Raw genomic sequence first — 18,590 nt, 5'->3', positions numbered from 1 at the left:
CCACATGGACAGACTGACTACTACCACATGGACAGACTGACTATTACCACATGGACAGACTGACTACTACCACATGGACAGACTGACCACTACCCCATGGACAGACTGACTACTATCACTACTACCACATGGACAGACTGACTACTATCACTTCTACCACATGGACAGACTGACTACTATCACTTCTACCACATGGACAGACTGACTACTATCACTACTACCACATGGACAGACTGACTACTATCACTACTACCACATGGACAGACTGACTACTATCACTACTACCACATGGACAGACTGACTACTACCACATGGAAATAAGTTTCTCACTGTGGCCGCCTGCTACCGACCCCCCTCAGCTCCCAGCTGTGCCCTGGGCACCATCTGTGAATTGATCGCCCCCCTAGCTTCAGAGTTTGTTCTGTTAGGTGACCTAAACTGGGATATGCTTAACACCCCGGCAGTCCTACAATCTAAGCTAGATGCCCTCAATCTCACACAAATCATCAAGGAACCCACCAGGTACAACCCTAAATCCGTAAACATGGGCACCCTAATAGACATTTTCCTGACCAACTTGCCCTCCAAATACACCTACGGGTCCGCGGTCAAACGACCACCCCTCATCACTGTCAAACGCTCCCTAAAACACTTCTGCGAGCAGGCCTTTTTAATCGACCTGGCCCGGGTATCCTGGAAGGATATTGACCTCATCCCGCCAGTTGAGGATGCCTGGTCATTCTTTAAAAGTAACTTCCTCACCATCTTAGACAAGCATGCTCCGTTCAAAAAATACAGAACTAAGAACAGATATAGCCCTTGGTTCACTCCAGACCTGACTTCCCTCGACCAGCACAAAAACATCCTGTGGCGGACTGCAATAATATCGAATAGTCCCCGCAATATGCAACTGTTCAGGGAAGTCAGGAACCAATACACACAGTCAGTCAGGAAAGCAAAGGCCAGCTTTTTCAAGCAGAAATTTGCATCCTGTAGCTCTAACTCCAAAAAGTTCTGGGACACTGTGAAGTCCATGGAGAACAAGAGCACCTCCTCCCAGCTGCCCACTGCACTGAGGCTAGGTAACGCGGTCACCACCGATAAATCCGTGACTATCGAAAACTTCAACAAGCATTTCTCAACGGCTGGCCATGCCTTCCTCCTGGCTACTCCAACCTTGGCCAACAGCTCCACCCCCCCCGCGGCTACTCGCCCAAGCCTCCCCAGCTTCTCCTTTACCCAAATCCAGATAGCAGATGTTCTGAAAGAGCTGCGAAACCTGGACCCATACAAATCAGCTGGACTTGGCAATCGGGGCCCTCTATTTCTGAAACTGTCCGCCGCCATTGTCGCAACCCCTATTACCAGCCTGTTCAACCTCTCCTTCGTATCATCCGAGATCCCCAAGGATTGGAAAGCTGCCGCGGTCATCCCCCTCTTCAAAGGGGGAGACAGCCTGGACCCAAACTGTTACAGACCTATATCCATCCTGCCCTGCCTATCTAAGGTCTTCAAAAGCCAAGTCAACAAACAGATCACTGACCATCTCGAATCCCACCGTACCTTCTCCGCTGTGCAATCCGGTTTCAGAGCCGGTCACAGGTGCACCTCAGCCACGCTCAAGGTACTAAACGATATCATAACCGCCATCGATAAAAGACTACTGTGCAGCCGTCTTCATGAACCTGACCAAGGCTTTCGACTCTGTCACTCACCATATTCTTATCGGCAGACTCAGTAGCCTCGGTTTTTCTAATGACTGCCTTGCCTGGTTCACCAACTACTTTGCAGACAGAGTTCAGTGTGTCAAATCGGAGGGCCTGTTGTCCGGACCTCTGGTAGTCTCTATGGGGGTACCACAGGGTTCAATTCTTGGGCCGACTCTTTTCTCTGTATATATCAATGATGTTGCTCTTGCTGCGGGCGATTCACTGATCCACCTCTACGCAGACGACAACATTCTGTACACTTCTGGCCCTTCCTTGGGCACTGTGCTATCTAACCTCCAAACGAGCTTCAATGCCATACAACACTCCTTCCGTGGCCTCCAACTGCTCTTAAACGCTAGTAAAACCAAATGCATGCTTTTCAACCATTCGCTGCCTGCACCCGCACGCCCGACTAGCATCACCACCCTGGATGGTTCCGACCTAGAATATGTGGACATCTATAAGTACCTAGGTGTCTGGCTAGACTGCAAACTCTCCTTCCAGACTCATATCAAACATCTCCAATCCAAAATCAAATCTAGAGTCGGCTCTCTATTTCGCAACAAAGCCTCCTTCACTCACGCTGCCAAATTGACCCTAGTAAAACTGACTATCCTACCAATCCTCGACTTTGGCGATATCATCTACAAAATAGCTTCCAATACTCTACTCAGCAAACTGGATGCAGTTTATCACAGTGCCATCCGTTTTGTTACTGAGGCACCTTATACCACCCACCACTGCGACCTGTATGCTCTAGTCGGCTGGCCCTCGCAATGCGTTTGTCGCCAGACCCACTGGCTCCAGGTCATCTACAAGTCTATGCTAGGTAAAGGTCCGCCTTATCTCAGTTCACTGGTCACGATGGCAACACCCACCCGTAGCACACGCTCCAGCAGGTGTATCTCACTGATCATCCCTAAAGCCAAAACCTCATTTGGCCGCCTTTCCTTTCAGTTCTCTGCTGCCTGCGACTGGAACAAATTGCAAAAATCTCTGAAGTTGGAGACTTTTCTCCCTCAACAACTTTAAACATCTGCTATCTGAGCAGCTAACCGATCGCTGCAGCTGTACATAGTCCATCGGTATATAGCCCACCCAATTTACCTACCTCATCCCCATACTGTTTATATTTTATTTACTTTTCTGCTCTTTTGCACACCAGTATCTCTACCTGCACATGTTCATCTGATCAGTTCTCACTCCAGTGTTAATCTGCTAAATTGTAATTATTCGCCTACCTCCTCATGCCTTTTGCACACAATGTATATAGATTTTTTTTTTCCTACTGTGTTATTGACTTGTTTATTGTTTACTCCATGTGTAACTCTGTGTTGTTGTCTGTTCACACTGCTATGCTTTATCTTGGCCAGGTCGCAGTTGCAAATGAGAACTAGTTCTCAACTAGCCTACCTGGTTAAATAAAGGTGAAATAAATCAAATACAAACTAGGTCCTAAGTCTTTGTTTGGTGGATAGGCTTTCAATGGAAAAACAGCCTTTCAAAATAATAGTACTTCCTGGTTGGATTTTCCTCATTTTCACCTGCCATATCCATTCTGTTATACTCGCAGACATTATTTTAACAGTTTTGGAAACTTTAGTTTTCTACCCAAATCTACCAATTATATGCATCTCCCATCTTTTAGGCCAGAGTTGCAGGCAGTTTACTTTGGGCACGCTTTTAATGCAAAATTCTGAATGCTGCCCCCTATCCTAGTGAAGTTTATTATGTGAATGTCAATGCATAATACCATTGGGTAGGCTTATAAAATATATAATTTTTTATTCTACTGGGGGAAGTTTTTATCCTTATAGGCTGTTAGAACAATTAAACAGTCCAATATGTCTACCACTTCGTGTAGCCCGTTAGCGATGCTAATGTCTTCAGGTAGACTGAAAGACAATTTAAAGGTGACCATAAAGGAGCCTACCTGCCAGAATCGTGATTATTTGCATCAATCCGGTGACTATTTTGTTTGAAAAAACTCCCATTGCAACACACGCATTACAGACAGACTGGTGTCTGGTGGCACTTCAATTAAAGGGTAACTACACACAAAAAAATCACATTTTTCCCAGATCTCAAAAATGGCACTGTTGTGGTTGTCTCACCTAGCTACCTTAAGATGGATGCACTAACTGAGGGAAACTGTATTTACTATCACTGTTGTGGTTGTCTCACCAAGCTACCTTAAGATGGATGCACTAACAAGTTGCTCTGGATAGTGACCATACTATTCCCTTAAAGCCACACAGTGTAAAATACATGGGTCATGTGAACAATGGAGCACATGCATCACATGCTAAGAGACAATGGAGCACATGCATCACATGCTAAGAGACAATGGAGCACATGCATCACATGCTAAGAGACAATGGAGCACATGCATCACATGCTAAGAGACAATGGAGCACATGCATCACATGCTAAGAGACAATGCATCACATGCTAAGAGACAATGGAGCATGCTAAGAGACAATGGAGCACATGCTAAGAGACAATGGAGCACATGCATCACATGCTAAGAGACAATGGAGCACATGCATCACATGCTAAGAGACAATGCATCACATGCTAAGAGACAATGGAGCACATGCATCACATGCTAAGAGCACTTGACTGTAAGTCTCTCTGGATAAGAGGGTCTGACTAAATGACTAAAATGTATGTGGAGATTTCATTCAGGTCTCCCTGTTTTAACCACTCTGTTTATCTTTGGCAGAAGAGAGACCCGACTCAGAGGAACCAGAGACGTCTGAACCAGCGAGACGACACCACTGTTCCCAGTGTGGAAAGAGTTATACCCGTTTATGGAGCCTGAAAAACCACAAGAGAACACATGCAGAGAAGAAGTCTTACAACTGTTCCCAGTGTGGAAAGAGTTTTAACCATTTAGGGAATCTTAAAAACCACAAGAGAACACACGCAGAGAAGAAGTCTTACAACTGCTCTCAGTGTGCAAAGAGTTTTACTCATTTATGTAACCTAAAATCGCATGAGAGACGACACACAGGAGATAAGCCTCACCAATGCTCTCAGTGTGGTAAGAGATTTATTGAGTCAACAGAACTGAAAGTTCATAAGAGAATACACACAGGGGAAAAACCATTCCAATGCTCTCAGTGTGTAAAGACATTTTCCCGACCAGGGGACCTGAAATCACATGAGAGAATACATACAGGGAAAAGCCGTACCACTGTTCCCATTGTGAAAAGAGTTTCGGCTGGTCAGGGACACTGAAAGAGCATGAGAGAATGCACACAGGAGAAAAGCCATTCCAATGCTCGCAGTGTGGAAAGGGTTTTGGCCAGTTACGGTACCTGAAAACGCACGAGATGATTCACACAGGAGAGAAGCCTTTCCAGTGCTCTCAGTGTGGAAAGAGTTTTATCCTGTTAGTAAACCTGAAATCACACGAGAGAATACACACAGGGGAAAAACCATACCATTGTTCCCATTGTGAAAAGAGTTTCAGCTGGTCAGGGACACTGAAAGAGCATGAGAGAATACACACAGGAGAAAAGCCATTCCAATGCTCTCAATGTGGAAAGGGTTTTACCCAGTCAGGGAGCCTAAAAATGCATGAGAGAGCCTGAAAAAGTTTTACATGTGAAAAGTGACACACAAAGGAGGGTAGCCTCACCTCTGCTCCCAGTGTGGAAAGAGTTTTACCCAATTAAGGGTCCTGAAAGAGCATAAAATAATACATGTCACTAATAGGACCTGAAATCACATGAGAGAAAAGAGAGGCTGTGTTCTGACCTTTGTACTTTGACTGAGAATGTGTTGAAATCTAATGAAATCCATGAAATCTAATTTGTAAATATAAAATCACACTCACAAATAGGCCTACATTTATTTTTTATTTGTCATCTTGAGGCATGTTCAGATTTGATCAAATGCATTTTCTATTTTGTTTTGATTATAAGCTTTGATTGGATACAAACTATTAGCTCAAAAAATCTTATAATTTGGAAATTTCAAAATGTAACTTAACATATAGATGGATATAATTTGTTTTGTTTTTTTCATTCTAACCTTGATTCTTTGAACTTTGAAACATCTTTCAATAGTTTTTTATTGAGTAAATGTGTAACTATTCATCAAGATAAAGGACTATGAAACTGATTACTTGTTCTGGTGAAATGTGTACATTTGAGTCATTTAGCAGACGCTCTTATCCAGGGCGATTTACAGGAGCAATTAGGGTTTAAGTTCCTTGCTCAAGGAGCACATCGACAGATTTACCAGCTAGTCGGCTGGGGGATTCAAACCATCGGCCTTTCAGTTACTGGCCCAACACTAGACTACCTACCACCCTAAAGTCAAACCATCGGCCTTTCAGTTACTGGCCCAACACTAGACTACCTACCACCCTAAAGTCAAACCATCAGCCTTTCAGTTACTGGCCCAACACTAGACTACCTACCACCCTAAAGTCAAACCATCGGCCTTTCAGTTACTGGCCCAACACAAGACTACCTACCACCCTAAAGTCAAACCATCAGCCTTTCAGTTACTGGCCCAACACTAGACTACCTACCACCCAAAAGTCAAACCATCGGCCTTTCAGTTACTGGCCCAACACTAGACTACCTACCACCCTAAAGTCAAACCATCGGCCTTTCAGTTACTGGCCCAACACTAGACTACCTACCACCCTAAAGTCAAACCATCGGCCTTTCAGTTACTGGCCCAACACTAGACTACCTACCACCCTAAAGTCAAACCATCGGCCTTTCAGTTACTGGCCCAACACTAGACTACCTACCACCCTAAAGTCAAAACACTAGACAAAGTCAAACCATCGGCCTCAAACCTCGACCTTTCAGTTACTGGCCCAACACTAGACTACCTACCACCCTAAAGTCAAACCATCGGCCTTTCAGTTACTGGCCCAACACTAGACTACCTACCACCCTAAAGTCAAACCATCGGCCTTTCAGTTACTGGCCCAACACTAGACTACCTACCACCCTAAAGTCAAACCATCGGCCTTTCAGTTACTGGACTACCCAACAAACCATCGGACTGGCCCAACACTAGACTACCTACCCCTAAAGTCAAACCATCGGCCTTTCAGTTACTGGCCCAACACTAGACTACCTACCACCCTAAAGTCAAACCATCGGCCTTTCAGTTACTGGCCCAACACTAGACTACCTACCACCCTAAAGTCAAACCATCGACCTTTCAGTTACTGGCCCAACACTAGACTACCTACCACCCTAAAGTCAAACCATCGACCTTTCAGTTACTGGCCCAACACTAGACTACCTACCACCCTAAAGTCAAACCATCGGCCTTTCAGTTACTGGCCCAACACTAGACTACCTACCACCCTAAAGTCAAACCATCGGCCTTTCAGTTACTGGCCCAACACTAGACTACCTACCACCCTAAAGTCAAACCATCGGCCTTTCAGTTACTGGCCCAACACTAGACTACCTACCACCCTAAAGTCAAACCATCGGCCTTTCAGTTACTGGCCCAACACTAGACTACCTACCACCCTAAAGTCAAACCATCGGCCTTTCAGTTACTGGCCCAACACTAGACTACCTACCACCCTAAAGTCAAACCATCGGCCTTTCAGTTACTGGCCCAACACTAGACTACCTACCACCCTAAAGTCAAACCATCGGCCTTTCAGTTACTGGCCCAACACTAGACTACCTACCACCCTAAAGTCAAACCATCGGCCTTTCAGTTACTGGCCCAACACTAGACTACCTACCACCCTAAAGTCAAACCATCGGCCTTTCAGTTACTGGCCCAACACTAGACTACCTACCACCCTAAAGTCAAACCATCGGCCTTTCAGTTACTGGCCCAACACTAGACTACCTACCACCCTAAAGTCAAACCATCGAAACCTTTCAGTTACTGGCCCAACACTAGACTACCTACCATCCTAAAGTCAAACCATCGAGTTACTGGCCCAACACTAGACTACCTACAAAGTCAAACCATACTTACTGGCCCAACACTAGACTACCTACCACCCTAAAGTCAAACCATCGGCCTTTCAGTTACTGGCCCAACACTAGACTACCTACCACCCTAAAGTCAAACCATCGGCCTTTCAGTTACTGGCCCAACACTAGACTACCTACCACCCTAAAGTCAAACCATCGACCTTTCAGTTACTGGCCCAACACTAGACTACCTACCACCCTAAAGTCAAACCATCGACCTTTCAGTTACTGGCCCAACACTAGACTACCTACCACCCTAAAGTCAAACCATCGACCTTTCAGTTACTGGCCCAACACTAGACTACCTACCACCCTCAAGTCAAACCATCGACCTTTCAGTTACTGGCCCAACACTAGACTACCTACCACCCTAAAGTCAAACCATCGGCCTTTCAGTTACTGGCCCAACACTAGACTACCTACCACCCTAAAGTCAAACCATCGGCCTTTCAGTTACTGGCCCAACACTAGACTACCTACCACCCTAAAGTCAAACCATCGGCCTTTCAGTTACTGGCCCAACACTAGACTACCTACCACCCTAAAGTCAAACCATCGGCCTTTCAGTTACTGGCCCAACACTAGACTACCTACCACCCTAAAGTCAAACCATCGGCCTTTCAGTTACTGGCCCAACACTAGACTACCTACCACCCTAAAGTCAAACCATCGGCCTTTCAGTTACTGGCCCAACACTAGACTACCTACCACCCTAAAGTCAAACCATCGGCCTTTCAGTTACTGGCCCAACACTAGACTACCTACCACCCTAAAGTCAAACCATCGGCCTTTCAGTTACTGGCCCAACACTAGACTACCTACCACCCTAAAGTCAAACCATCGGCCTTTCAGTTACTGGCCCAACACTAGACTACCTACCACCCTAAAGTCAAACCATCGGCCTTTCAGTTACTGGCCCAACACTAGACTACCTACCACCCTAAAGTCAAACCATCGGCCTTTCAGTTACTGGCCCAACACTAGACTACCTACCACCCTAAAGTCAAACCATCGGCCTTTCAGTTACTGGCCCAACACTAGACTACCTACCACCCTAAAGTCAAACCATCGGCCTTTCAGTTACTGGTCAAACCATCGGCCCAACACACTAGACTACCTACCACCCTAAAGTCAAACCATCGGCCTTTCAGTTACTGGCCCAACACTAGACTACCTACCACCCTAAAGTCAAACCATCGGCCTTTCAGTTACTGGCCCAACACTAGACTACCTACCACCCTAAAGTCAAACCATCGGCCTTTCAGTTACTGGCCCAACACTAGACTACCTACCACCCTAAAGTCAAACCATCGGCCTTTCAGTTACTGGCCCAACACTAGACTACCTACCACCCTAAAGTCAAACCATCGGCCTTTCAGTTACTGGCCCAACACTAGACTACCTACCACCCTAAAGTCAAACCATCGGCCTTTCAGTTACTGGCCCAACACTAGACTACCTACCACCCTAAAGTCAAACCATCGGCCTTTCAGTTACTGGCCCAACACTAGACTACCTACCACCCTAAAGTCAAACCATCGGCCTTTCAGTTACTGGCCCAACACTAGACTACCTACCACCCTAAAGTCAAACCATCGACCTTTCAGTTACTGGCCCAACACTAGACTACCTACCACCCTAAAGTCAAACCATCGGCCTTTCAGTTACTGGCCCAACACTAGACTACCTACCACCCTAAAGTCAAACCATCGGCCTTTCAGTTACTGGCCCAACACTAGACTACCTACCACCCTAAAGTCAAACCATCGGCCTTTCAGTTACTGGCCCAACACTAGACTACCTACCACCCTAAAGTCAAACCATCGGCCTTTCAGTTACTGGCCCAACACTAGACTACCTACCACCCTAAAGTCTTTCCACAAGGAGTTACTGGCCCAACACTAGACTACCTACCACCCTAAAGATGGGACCAGGACGCTGTTACTGGCCAAACCCTCCCCAAACCATAACCACGCTGGTCAAACCCTCCCTAACTACGCTGGGCCCAACACTCCTACCTAACCACGCTGGGCCAAACCCTCCCTAACCATACTGGCCCAAACCTACCTAACCACGCTAAAGCCAAACCCTCCGCTAACCACGCTACCTACCAAACCCTCCCCTAACCACGCTGGGCCAAACCCTCCCCTAACCAGTTACTGGGCCAAACCCCTCCCCCTAACCACGCTGGGCCAAACCTACCTCCCCTAACAACGCTGGGCCAAACCCTCCCCTAACCACGTTGGGCCAAACCCTCCCTAACCACGCTGGGCCAAACCCTCCCTAACCACGTTGGGCCAAACCCTCCCCTAACCACGCTGGGCCAAACCCTCCCCTAACCACGCTGAGGGCCAAACCCTCCCCTAACCACGCTGGGCCAAACCCTCCCCTAACCACGCTGGGCCAAACCCTCCCCTAACCACGTTGTCCTAACCATGCTGGGCCAAACCCTCCCCTAACCACACTGGGCCAAACCCTCCCCTAACCACGCTGGGCCAAACCCTCCCTAACCACGCTGGGCCAAACCCTCCCCTAACCACGCTGGGCCAAACCTTCCCCTAACCACGAACGACGCTGGGCCAATAGAGAGGCACTTTAGAGACAGGAAGGGTAAAGGGGCATGACACAGGTAGAGTCCTATCTGTCCATGTTGCCTTTTACAAAGTGGGCACCAACACTCACCTAAATATGCCACTGGGTGAGAGACATTTTCATTGTTTTTGGGCAGAATTACTTTACCTTTAACTAGGCAAGTCAGTTAAGACTAAACTATTATTTTCATTGACAGCCTAGGAACAGTGGGTTAACTGCCTGTTCACGGGCAGAATGACACAGTTTTACCTTGTCAGCTCAGGGATTCGGTTACTAGGCCAATGCTCTAATCACTAGGCTACCAGCCACCCCAATTATGTGTTGTTAGCCATGTGTCTTGGCCCATTTTTTAAATTTTTTTATGTGGCCATCAACAATTTGTTGCCTAATGGGAAGATCAGCCCTGGAGGAAAGTATTAGCTGTATGAAGTAAAAGAGAACACAACATCTGGTTGTTTTTAAATTACTTCTTATGACATTGTTCGCCAGAATAAATTATGGAATGGAGATTTTACCAATCTGCGTTACCCACTCCAGTCAGCAGATGGCGATGGAAGGCTTTCAGGTGATGCTTCTTGCGTGACGTATAATCTAGTGGACGGAAAGCTTCAACGGCAGTAAAAGACTACTGATTCAACCACTTCGGTAGCGCACATTAAACCAGTCTTGTTTATATTAATGTCGGTGTTTTTAAACATCATTCTGTTTTACGTATTGACTAGTTGAAAAAAAGAAGTTATTTGCTTGTTAAATTAAATTGGCTAATTTGTTCAATTGTTAACGTTACTGCACTAGGCTAAACGCTAATGCTAACTATCTAGCTAGCTAACATCGCGACCATGTGCTCACTAAGCTATTCGGAGAAAGAAGCTCTAGGGCTGAACATCATCGCAAAAGAAGAAGAGGAAGAAGCTTTAAGAATAAAAAAGGAAGAAGAGGAGACTGTCACATTAGAAGAAGAAGAGGTGGATATTACAGTGAAAGAAGAGAAAGAACCTTTTGGAGTAAAAGAGGAGGATGAGGAGGAGACTGAAGATCCTGTTAACACCAGTGAGTATTGTCTTAAAAATAGGGACACAAACTGCAGTTGTTGAACTAATGTGTGGTTTTAAAGGGTATTATACTGAAGTTCTACACTTGAATATGTTGTTCAGTACTGTATAAATTGTTGAAGGGGCAATCTGGCAGTGGCACATATATCGGGGTGGCAGGTAGCCTAGTGGTTAGAGCGTTGCAACTCAAATCCCTGCAGCGGACAAGGTGAAACTCGGTCGTTCTGCCCCTGCTAATGGGACTTTTAAATTAGATGTATTGAATTCTCCATGTGGTCGACATTAAAGTGCACCTCATATTATATAACAGGCTTTTAAAATTCAATATTGGTGCTTAATTCATACTTAAAATATCGAAGTGGACGAAAAATGCACCCATTTAGTGGAACGACCCTTTTACATTTGCATCGTAAATTAAAGTGCATCATGATGAAAGTGGACATTTGGGCCCTGTTTAGACATATTCATGCCTCTTGTAAGACTCTGTGATTGCAATAGAAGATCATAAGTTTACCATCTGTTTGATGTTCTCATTCACACAGGAGAGAGACATGACTATGGTGGATCCTCTGCGGAGCCTCAACAACATCCTGATGCTGACGAGGCAGAGAAGAGTCTCTCCAGATCAGAACACCAGATGGTACAGCTTGGTCTGGTCTAGCATACAGCTTGCTCTATCGGGGTCTGTTGCTGGGTTTCTGTAGAGCACTTTATGACAACAGTGACATCAGCATCCATAATGATATGTGTTTGTGTCCCCTCTTTATGGTTACCAGGACAACGCTAGCCCTTCCTCGCTCCCGCAGTCCCCGTGTCGTTCCTCTCCCGGTAGCACCTTACTGCGAGAGGAGAAGAAGAAGAAAGGATCAGTTTTGTCTCATCAAAGTAAGTGCTGTAGTTTAGTTTGAACAAATAAATAGATCTGCCCACTGGTATCTGTTACCAGGACAACCAGCAGAGTACTGTTAGTTGACAGGAAGATAGACTGGTGTATATGGATGTTATGAATATCATAACACTGAAAAAGGATTCTGCCAATGAAAAGAGAGGAACCAATAGACCATATAAAACCTTGATGAAAGTTAGATTTAGAGAGGAACCAATAGACCATATAAAACCTTGATGAAAGTTAGATTTAGAGAGAAAGTTTCAAGATGATCCAATGTAAGGTGCTTGTTTTACAGAAACATTTTCTTGAAACATTATGGATGTTACATTGCCTGTCCCAGTCAACCCCCCCTGTCTTTACAAGACTGTAGAACAGGCAAACTAAACTCAAGACCCTTCAAGTTGGTCTGTATTGCTTCATTAACAGCTGATCTACAGATATATTACTCTCAAGTTGGTCTGTATTGCTTCATTAACAGCTGATCTACAGATATATTACTCTCAAGTTGGTCTGTATTGCTTCATTAACAGCTGATCTACAGATATATTACTCTCAAGTTGGTCTGTATTGCTTCATTAACAGCTGATCTACAGATATATTACTCTCAAGTTGGTCTGTATTGCTTCATTAACAGCTGATCTACAGATATATTACTCTCAAGTTGGTCTGTATTGCTTCATTAACAGCTGATCTACAGATATATTACTCTCAAGTTGGTCTGTATTGCTTCATTAACAGCTGATCTACAGATATATTACTCTCAAGTTGGTCTGTATTGCTTCATTAACAGCTGATCTACAGATATATTACTCTCAAGTTGGTCTGTATTGCTTCATTAACAGCTGATCTACAGAACTTCGATCGGGGACAGCTGTGAGTGTTAAAAACATGGACAAAACTCTTTGGCCTCCTCCGTAATGGAAGCTCTAAGCCGTTTCTATCAGCCAGACTTGGCCTCCTCCGTAATGGAAGCTCTAAGCCGTTTCTATCAGCCAGACTTGGCCTCCTCTGTAATGGAAGCTCTCTAAGCTGTTTCTATCAGCCAGACTTGGCCTCCTCTGGAATGGAAGCTCTAAGCCGTTTCTATCAGCCAGACTTGGCCTCCTCTGGAATGGAAGCTCTAAAGCCGTTTCTATCAGCCAGACTTGGCCTCCTCTGGAATGGAAGCTCTCTAAGCCGTTTCTATCAGCCAGACTTGGCCTCCTCTGGAATGGAAGCTCTCTAAGCCGTTTCTATCAGCCAGACTTGGCCTCCTCTGGAATGGAAGCTCTCTAAGCCGTTTCTATCAGCCAGACTTGGCCTCCTCCGGAATGGAAGCTCTCTAAGCCGTTTCTATCAGCCAGACTTGGCCTCCTCTGGAATGGAAGCTCTCTAAGCCGTTTCTATCAGCCAGACTTGGCCTCCTCTGGAATGGAAGCTCTCTAAGCCGTTTCTATCAGCCAGACTTGGCCTCCTCTGGAATGGAAGCTCTCTAAGCCGTTTCTATCAGCCAGACTTGGCCTCCTCTGGAATGGAAGCTCTCTAAGCCGTTTCTATCAGCCAGACTTGGCCTCCTCCGTAATGGAAGCTCTCTAAGCCGTTTCTATCAGCCAGACTTGGCCTCCTCTGTAATGGTCAAATGAATGTCATTTCCTACTTGATCAGGTCAAATAAAGCCTGAACACTACAGACCCTGGTTCGATTCCAGGCTGTATCGCAGCAGTCTAAGGCACCGCATCTCCGTGCTAGAGGCGTCACTACAGACCCTGGTTCGATTCCAGGCTGTATCCCAGCGGTCTAAGGCACCGCATCTCCGTGCTAGAGGCGTCACTACAGACCCTGGTTCGATTCCAGGCTGTATCACAACCGGCTGTAATTGGGAGTCCCATAGGGCGGCCCACAATTGGACCAGCGTTGGCCGGGGTAGGTCAGTCATTGTAAATAAGAATTTGTTCTTAGCTGACTTGCTTAGTTACATAAAGGTAAAATAAAATCTTCCAAAACATTTCATATTAAAAGAGAATTTTGGTGTCCACATATGTCTTCGGTTTACAGTTGAAAAAAACAATCTGAATAATTTACTAAATGTTATTTATTCCACAAAGAAATTCCAATGTTATTGGCACCTTCTAGAAGCAGTTAGAAATTATGAGATTTCAAGCAGCTGATTCTCCTTTACTTTGGAATTGAACTCACCTCTGGTGACCCTAACTGCTGGACTAACTGGTGGTGTTAAATAGCTGTATGTAATGTACCCTTACTGCTGGACTAACTGGTGGTGTTAAATAGCTGTATGTAATGTAATGTACCCTTACTGCAGGACTAACTGGTGGTGTTAAATAGCTGTTTGTAATGTACCCTTACTGCTGGACTAACTGGTGGTGTTAAATAGCTGTATGTAATGTAATGTACCCTTACTGCAGGACTAACTGGTGGTGTTAAATAGCTGTTTGTAATGTACCCTTACTGCAGGACTAACTGGTGGTGTTAAATAGCTGTATGTAATGTACCCTTACTGCTAGGACTAACTGGTGGTGTTAAATAGCTGTATGTAATGTACCCTTACTGCAGGACTAACTGGTGGTGTTAAATAGCTGTATGTAATGTAATGTACCCTTACTGCAGGACTAACTGGTGGTGTTAAATAGCTGTATGTAATGTAATGTACCCTTACTGCAGGACTAACTGGTGGTGTTAAATAGCTGTATGTAATGTACCCTTACTGCAGGACTAACTGGTGGTGTTAAATAGCTGCATGTAATGTACCCTTACTGCAGGACTAACTGGTGGTGTTAAATAGCTGTATGTAATGTAATGTACCCTTACTGCAGGACTAACTGGTGGTGTTAAATAGCTGTTTGTAATGTACCCTTACTGCAGGACTAACTGGTGGTGTTAAATAGCTGCATGTAATGTACCCTTACTGCAGGACTAACTGGTGGTGTTAAATAGCTGTATGTAATGTAATGTACCCTTACTGCCAGAACTAACTGGTGGTGTTAAATAGCTGTATGTAATGTAATGTACCCTTACTGCAGGACTAACTGGTGGTGTTAAATAGCTGTATGTAATGGTCCCTTACTGCTAGGACTAACTGGTGGTGTTAAATAGCTGTATGTTATGTAATGTACCCTTACTGCAGGACTAACTGGTGGTGTTAAATAGCTGTATGTAATGTACCCTTACTGCTAGGACTAACTGGTGGTGTTAAATAGCTGTATGTAATGTAATGTACCCTCACTGCCAGAACTAACTGGTGGTGTTAAATAGCTGTATGTAATGTAATGTACCCTTGCTGCTAGGACTAACTGGTGGTGTTAAATAACTGTATGTAATGTAATGTACCCTTACTGCTAGGACTAACTGGTGGTGTTAAATAGCTGTATGTAATGTAATGTACCCTTCCTGCCAGAACTAACTGGTGGTGTTAAATAGCTGTATGTAATGTACCCTTACTGCTAGGACTAACTGGTGGTGTTAAATAGCTGTATGTAATGTACCCTTACTGCTGGACTAACTGGTGGTGTTAAATAGCTGTATGTAATGTACCCTTACTGCTAGGACTAACTGGTGGTGTTAAATAGCTGTATGTAATGTACCCTTACTGCTAGGACTAACTGGTGGTGTTAAATAGCTGTATGTAATGTAATGTACCCTTACTGCTAGGACTAACTGGTGGTGTTAAATAGCTGTATGTAATGTACCCTTACTGCTGGGACTAACTGGTGGCGTTAAATAGCTGTATGTAATGTAATGTACCCTTACTGCTGGACTAACTGGTGGTGTTAAATAGCTGTATGTAATGTACCCTTACTGCTAGGACTAACTGGTGGTGTTAAATAGCTGTATGTAATGTAATGTACCCTTACTGCAGGACTAACTGGTGGGTTAAATAGCTGTATGTAATGTAATGTACCCTTACTGCAGGACTAACTGGTGGTGTTAAATAGCTGTATGTAATGTACCCTTACTGCAGGACTAACTGGTGGTGTTAAATAGCTGTATGTAATGTACCCTTACTGCTAGGACTAACTGGTGGTGTTAAATAGCTGGACTATGTAATGTAATGTAATGTACCCCTTACTGCTAGGACTAACTGGTGGTGTTAAATAGCTGTATGTAATGTAATGTACCCTTACTGCAGGACTAACTGGTGGTGTTAAATAGCTGTATGTAATGTACCCTTCCTGCCAGAACTAACTGGTGGTGTTAAATAGCTGTATGTAATGTACCCTTACTGCTAGGACTAACTGGTGGTGTTAAATAGCTGTATGTAATGTAATGTACCCTTACTGCTGGATTAACTGGTGGTGTTAAATAGCTGTATGTAATGTAATGTACCCTTACTGCAGGACTAACTGGTGGTGTTAAATAGCTGTATGTAATGTACCCTTACTGCAGGACTAACTGGTGGTGTTAAATAGCTGTATGTAATGTACCCTTACTGCTGGACTAACTGGTGGTGTTAAATAGCTGTATGTAATGTACCCTTACTGCTAGGACTAACTGGTGGTGTTAAATAGCTGTATGTAATGTAATGTACCCTTACTGCCAGAACTAACTGGTGGTGTTAAATAGCTGTATGTAATGTAATGTACCCTTACTGCAGGACTAACTGGTGGTGTTAAATAGCTGTATGTAATGTACCCTTACTGCAGGACTAACTGGTGGTGTTAAATAGCTGTATGTAATGTACCCTTACTGCTAGGACTAACTGGTGGTGTTAAATAGCTGTATGTAATGTAATGTACCCTTACTGCTGGACTAACTGGTAGTTTTAAATAGCTGTATGTAATGTAATGTACCCTTACTGCTGGATTAACTGGTGGTGTTAAATAGCTGTATGTAATGTAATGTACCCTTACTGCAGGACTAACTGGTGGTGTTAAATAGCTGTTTGTAATGTACCCTTACTGCAGGACTAACTGGTGGTGTTAAATAGCTGTTTGTAATGTACCCTTACTGCAGGACTAACTGGTGGTGTTAAATAGCTGCATGTAATGTACCCTTACTGCAGGACTAACTGGTGGTGTTAAATAGCTGTATGTAATGTAATGTACCCTTACTGCAGGACTAACTGGTGGTGTTAAATAGCTGTTTGTAATGTACCCTTACTGCAGGACTAACTGGTGGTGTTAAATAGCTGTATGTAATGTACCCTTACTGCTAGGACTAACTGGTGGTGTTAAATAGCTGTATGTAATGTACCCTTACTGCTAGGACTAACTGGTGGTGTTAAATAGCTGTATGTAATGTACCCTTACTGCAGGACTAACTGGTGGTGTTAAATAGCTGTATGTTATGTAATGTACCCTTACTGCTGGACTAACTGGTGGTGTTAAATAGCTGTATGTAATGTACCCTTACTGCTAGGACCAACTGGTGGTGTTAAATAGCTGTATGTAATGTAATGTACCCTTACTGCAGGACTAACTGGTGGTGTTAAATAGCTGTACTGCTACTGCTTACTCACATGACACGTAGTGAGGAATCCCCCTGTATGGACATTCTACTGTAGAAGGATGACACGTAGTGAGGAATCCCCCTGTATGGACATTCTACTGTAGAAGGATGACACGTAGTGAGGAAGAGCACTTGCCTGTAAGTCTCTCTGGATAAGAGGGTCTGATAAATGACTAAAATGTATGTGGAGATTTCATGCAGGGCTCCCTGTTTTAACCACTCTGTTTATCTTTGGCAGAAGAGAGACCCGACTCAGAGGAACCAGAGACGTCTGAACCAGTGAGACGACACCACTGTTCCCAGTGTGGAAAGAGTTTTACTAATTCATGTAACCTAAAATCGCATGAGAGACGACACACAGGAGATAAGCCTCACCAATGCTCTCAGTGTGGTAAGAGATTTATTGAGTCAACAGAACTGAAAGTTCATAAGAGAATACACACAGGGGAAAAACCATTCCAATGCTCTCAGTGTGGAAAGACATTTTCCCAGCCAGGGGACCTGAAATGACACGAGAGAATACACACAGGGAAAAGCCGTACCGCTGTTCCCAGTGTGGAAAGAGTTTTCAAGGTTAAACGTCTTGAGAATGCATGAGAGAATACACACAGGGGAAAAACCATTCCAATGCTCTCAGTGTGGTAAGAGATTTATTGAGTCAACAGAACTGAAAGTTCATAAGAGAATACACACAGGGGAAAAACCATTCCAATGCTCTCAGTGTGTAAAGACATTTTCCCGACCAGGGGACCTGAAATTACACGAGAGAATACACACAGGGGAAAAGCCGTACCACTGTTCCCAGTGTGGAAAGAGTTTTACAAGGTTAAATGTCTTGAAAATGCATGAGAGAATACACACAGGGGAAAAACCATTCCAATGCTCTCAGTGTGAAAAGACATTTCCTCGATCAGGGGACCTGAAA

The 18,590-nt window shown here is 44.5% G+C and overlaps 1 protein-coding gene across 1 annotated transcript in view; it reads left to right on the top strand.

Moving 5' to 3' along the window:
* LOC121844482 (zinc finger protein 436-like) overlaps nucleotides 1-18,190 on the top strand; it is a 29,871-nt gene extending 11,681 nt beyond the window's left edge. Inside the window, exons 4-6 of the mRNA XM_042314627.1 lie at nucleotides 11,877-11,974; nucleotides 12,111-12,219; nucleotides 17,904-18,190. Of these exons, the coding sequence (XP_042170561.1) occupies nucleotides 11,877-11,974; nucleotides 12,111-12,219; nucleotides 17,904-18,175 (479 nt within the window). The 3' untranslated portion in view covers nucleotides 18,176-18,190. The remainder of the gene's footprint in view (nucleotides 1-11,876; nucleotides 11,975-12,110; nucleotides 12,220-17,903) is intronic.
* Nucleotides 18,191-18,590: the final 400 nt, after the last annotated feature.

The sequence above is a fragment of the Oncorhynchus tshawytscha genome, unplaced genomic scaffold, assembly GCF_018296145.1.
Source record: "Oncorhynchus tshawytscha isolate Ot180627B unplaced genomic scaffold, Otsh_v2.0 Un_contig_8015_pilon_pilon, whole genome shotgun sequence".
Taxonomy (NCBI): Eukaryota; Metazoa; Chordata; class Actinopteri; order Salmoniformes; family Salmonidae; genus Oncorhynchus; species Oncorhynchus tshawytscha.
This window is presented reverse-complemented; position numbering and strand designations above follow the sequence as displayed.